Raw genomic sequence first — 4344 nt, 5'->3', positions numbered from 1 at the left:
TTTCTCCTGCTTTCAAAAAGACTTTATTTTTTCAGGGCAATTTTAAGTTTGCAACAAAATTGAGTGGAAGGTACAGAGAGTTCCCATATACCCCCTGCCCCCACAGAGGCACAGCTCCCCCTTATCAACATCCCCCACCAGCGTGGGACATTTGTTACAATCGATGCACCACACTGACACATCACCCAGAGTCCATAGTTTGCCTCAAGGGTTCATGCGGCCACTTTGGCTCAGACACCCACAGTCATCCACAGGCTTTACTTGAGTGTCCATTGACTGAGTGCTTGTAGGGCTTCAGGGAATTGAGGTCCATGCACAGTCACAGGAGAAGACCCTTGGGTTTAGTCAGCAAGGAGCCGCTTTCAAGGGCCAGTATTTTCTAGATGAATTTCACATCCATCCCGTCAAACATGCAAACCTGAAGTGGACTGTTCACCATGCTGGAGTCAGACCACCACAACCCAAATGTCTATCGAATGCAGCAAATTTTGTTTAACTTCTTGCAGCGGCCTCATGTTGAGCAACGAAAAGCCACAAACTATAGATGAATATATTAGTGTTGCTCGTGCATCTCTTAGAGCTGTAAAAGATGAGATCATCCTTAGCTTTTGTTAAATGCATTTGCTATTGTGATGCAAACCCGAGGTATGTCCAGTCAGTGATTTATAGCAAGCATCAAATCCATGAGACAGAGGTTTGATATGGATAATAATATACCTCACTATGAGTCACTGACTTACTCTTCAGATGTTCTTTAAACCCAAAGCATCAACCATCGAGGAGTGGGGAGGATTCTGTCTTCTCACTGTCCTAGGGAATGAATATCTGAACTGGAATGATGGTGTGTCACATCGACGAAAGCCCTAGAGGACCTGGACTGGCTGGTTCAGCCCTAAGTGCTGCATCCCACAGCAGGTGCGCAGTCGTCTGAGAGCTGCTTCACAGAGGCCAGGCCCATCCTACGAGCATGTGGTCCTGCTTTCAAAATGCCTTTTGCATAGGATCTGACTGGTGGGAAAACTGCAGCTCGACAACTAGTCCATTAAATGACCCAAAAGCTTTACTATTAAAGCAATGGCAACACCTGAGAAAAAGTTTATTTAAAAATTTTTTTTTCATTTTTATTTTTTATTTTTAATTTTTATTGAAAAATAATTGAACATATTGTGGGGTACAGAGTTGAATATCAATACCTATGTTCCAGGTGTGACGATCAAATCAGGATAATTAGCATGTTCCTCAAAAAAAGTTTATTAAAATGTTTTGTAATAAAGTAATTGCTTTGGGGCTAAGTCGATGACTACTTTGGTCATTTACATATGGACCAATTGTGTCCTAGAATGAGGAAAGGATAGGAGGGGCTTTCCCATACAATTTGTTACTTTACTTATTCTTCATCTTAAATAACACAATAAAGCCTTTTAAGGCAAAGCACCAAAAATAAATAATTGACGGTAATGCTGACCCAAATTCAGTTTAACCTTCAAACTACTTACAAAAAATGTAGTATTTCAGAGCCGAGCCCGTGGTGCACTCGGGAGAGTGCACTCCCGCCGCGGGTTCGGATCCTATATAGGGATGACCGGTGCACTCACTGGCTGAGCGCGGTGCGGCTGGTCTCAAAAAGAACAACAACAACAAAAAAAATGTAGTATTTCATAAGTAGGTCAATAGTAAGAAATTTAATATTTATGGAAACCGTGTTTTCATGTACTTTAACATTTTACATGTAAGTATTATGCTAATTTCAAATTTATTTCATTTAATCTTTAATAGTTTGTTATGTTGTGAATTCTAGGTATTTTCTATCCTTGACAATAATGAAAAGGCACTTTTTTTAATTCTGCGAGTTAGAGTCCTCTTATTTCTCGGGAACAATGCACTAGCAAGGTTTGGCTTTGAACCTGATTTTCCAATCACTTTACAAAGTTGAATAGGAAAATAATTTGGGAACATTGTTTAAATTTGCAGATCTGTGGTTCTGTTTTTCACATGTCAACCAATCAAAATGTGTCTGATCTCAGAAATTAAGCTCAGTATATGGATTAAAAACTACTCTACTTGTGTGATGTTCTTTATGACAACCACAGAAGATATATTTGGGGCAATTTTAAAAAGCATATACCTTTCATATTTAGTTTTTCATAAAAATGCCCACAATAGTTTGTTTCTGATGTTTTCATGTCTTGATTTATTGACTTTGTACCAAAATATAAACAAGAATCAAATCCTTTTGTAACAGTTGTCTGTGCTGTGAATGCCCTTGCCCACCATGTGCTCAACAAGGACCTCAGGGACATTGTCAGTGACTTCAGAGGCTTCTACAGGCAGCTCACGAGTGATGGGCAGCTCAGATGGGTAAGGGGCTTATTTGGTAAAATGCTTTTATAAATAATGCTATTAAGATCTTAGATGTCCTTCGATGGCAACAAATAAGAAAATAGAGATTGGTTTACAATTTTAAGGTAAAATATTTTATTCCGGTAAGTAGGGTTTGGGCCATTTAGATAAAGAGTATTTTGAGGTAATTGGTTCTTTTCTGTAAGACTTGAATCTGGACGGATTTGGATCCTGAATGAGCAAAGTCTCTGCACTTGTGGACCTCTTCTCCCACGTGTACACAGTTTTTTTTCTGAACCAGTTGAGAGTAAAGTTGCAGAGACTATGCCCTTTTAGCCCTAAATATGTATACAAATACAGAAATTGAGAATGAGAGAGAGGAAGAGACAGGGTTTTTTCACACTCTTCTTGCTACTCTTCTATAGGTTATAAACTATTTTAAAAAACAAAAACACTTTAGGTGAGTTTCCATCGCTGCCTTTTAATTCTTGAAATGTCAGCATGTTACTGGCTAGAAGACCTGAGTATCTTTTTCATGCCTAAGACGTGCTGCTGTGCCTCGCTTCCCACCAGATTGGTCCAGAGAAGGGCGTGGTGCACCTGGCTACGGCGGCTGTCCTCAATGCGCTGTGGGACCTGTGGGCGAAGCAGGAAGGGAAGGTAACTCATCAGCTCGGTGGCTTGGTGGTACAGTGTGGCGTGGGACTTCCTCTACAAGTAGCCATCTAAAGGCAAAAGACAAATGCACCGCAGGCTCCCCAAAGGAAATAAAAAGATTGTTTTGATTGCTTTTCCCCCTGAGAGATTTCGGCAGTAGTTAGGAAATTGTGGGAGTGAGCTAGAAAGGAGGAGGGGAAGGGACAGCAAGGTGAAGGGCCGTATGGCCATGGGAGGTGTGGGTGGCACCAGAGACAGTGGCCCAGATGCCTGGGGGTGCAAGTTCACCAGTACATTCACTGTCAGGAGAAAAACACGTACGTTTCATGTACGTTTAACACGTCTTTTCTTTCTTTCTTCAAGCCCCTGTGGAAGTTACTTGTGGACATGGTAAGTAGATTCTGTGATATTACAATTGTTTCCGTAAATGAAATGGGCTCCCGGATTACTTGCCTTTTGATATTCAGTAAATATATTCACGACTGTCGGTTACTGTAGTGACGATAGAGCAAAACACCAGGCAAATATAAAGTTCCTTTGCTGGTGTGTGAGTAACAGGTGGCCACGCTCGTGCAGGCAGGAGGTAGCATGGGAGGCAGGGAGTTTTGGTCTGTCCTCCCCACTGTCGGCCTGTGACACCTGGTGCAAGTTCCCTGTGCCTCCATGGCCCAGCTGTGAAAAGAGGACCACGTTGCTTCTCTAGGAGCCTCATAGAATTAGTTTAAAGATCAAATGAGAAAAGTAAAGTTCATAAACTCTGAAGAGCAAGATCTTATTGGGCTAGTGTCCACTCCCTTTGACCGCAAGAGCAAGATCAGACCATGGCGGTCTCCGCTCTGCAGCTCCAGCAGGGAAGAAGGTTGACGCTGAATTCTAAAGATACACGCTTGGCTATTTTCTTTCTCCTCGACCTATTTATAGCAGAGATGAGCTCCTGGCTTCTGAGGAGGAAAAAACTCAGGGCAAGTTAAAGGGGAATGGACTTCAGACCCAGACAGGCCTGGCTTTGATTCGGGCTTCACTGGTAACTGGCCGAGTGACCGTGAGCATGTCACTTACTCTTCTGAGCTTCAGCGGCTCAGGGTGATGCCTTGGATGGTGGCTGAAAATCTGGTGGCCCACAGATGTGGGCTCTTGTTATTATTCAGCAGCAAAATTACAGGAAAACAAAGAGAACCATGACCTTGAAGACTATTGGGCCAGTGCACTTTGCTCCCCCTCTAGAGGAAAGTGAAGGCCAGAGGCTGTCACATCATCTCTCAGCGTGGCTGCAGGCGACATAGGGGCCATCTGAAGGGGAAGGACGTGGACCTCCTGAACCACTTTCCAGGCTCGAGATCAGCCTTT

The 4344-nt window shown here is 42.8% G+C and overlaps 1 protein-coding gene across 1 annotated transcript in view; it reads left to right on the top strand.

Annotated features, from left to right (window-relative positions):
- The first annotated feature begins 632 nt into the window (after nt 1-632).
- Nucleotides 633-4344, top strand: part of ENOSF1 (enolase superfamily member 1) — a 20003-nt gene continuing 16291 nt past the window's right edge. The window contains exons 1-4 of the mRNA XM_008582687.1: nt 633-645; nt 2222-2358; nt 2914-3000; nt 3361-3491. Coding sequence (XP_008580909.1) covers nt 633-645; nt 2222-2358; nt 2914-3000; nt 3361-3491 — 368 coding nt within the window. The remainder of the gene's footprint in view (nt 646-2221; nt 2359-2913; nt 3001-3360; nt 3492-4344) is intronic.

This window comes from Galeopterus variegatus, unplaced genomic scaffold (assembly GCF_000696425.1).
Source record: "Galeopterus variegatus unplaced genomic scaffold, G_variegatus-3.0.2 Scaffold2696, whole genome shotgun sequence".
NCBI lineage: Eukaryota > Metazoa > Chordata > Mammalia > Dermoptera > Cynocephalidae > Galeopterus > Galeopterus variegatus.
The sequence above is the reverse complement of the archived record's forward strand: the minus strand, read 5'-3'. Positions and strand labels throughout refer to the sequence as shown.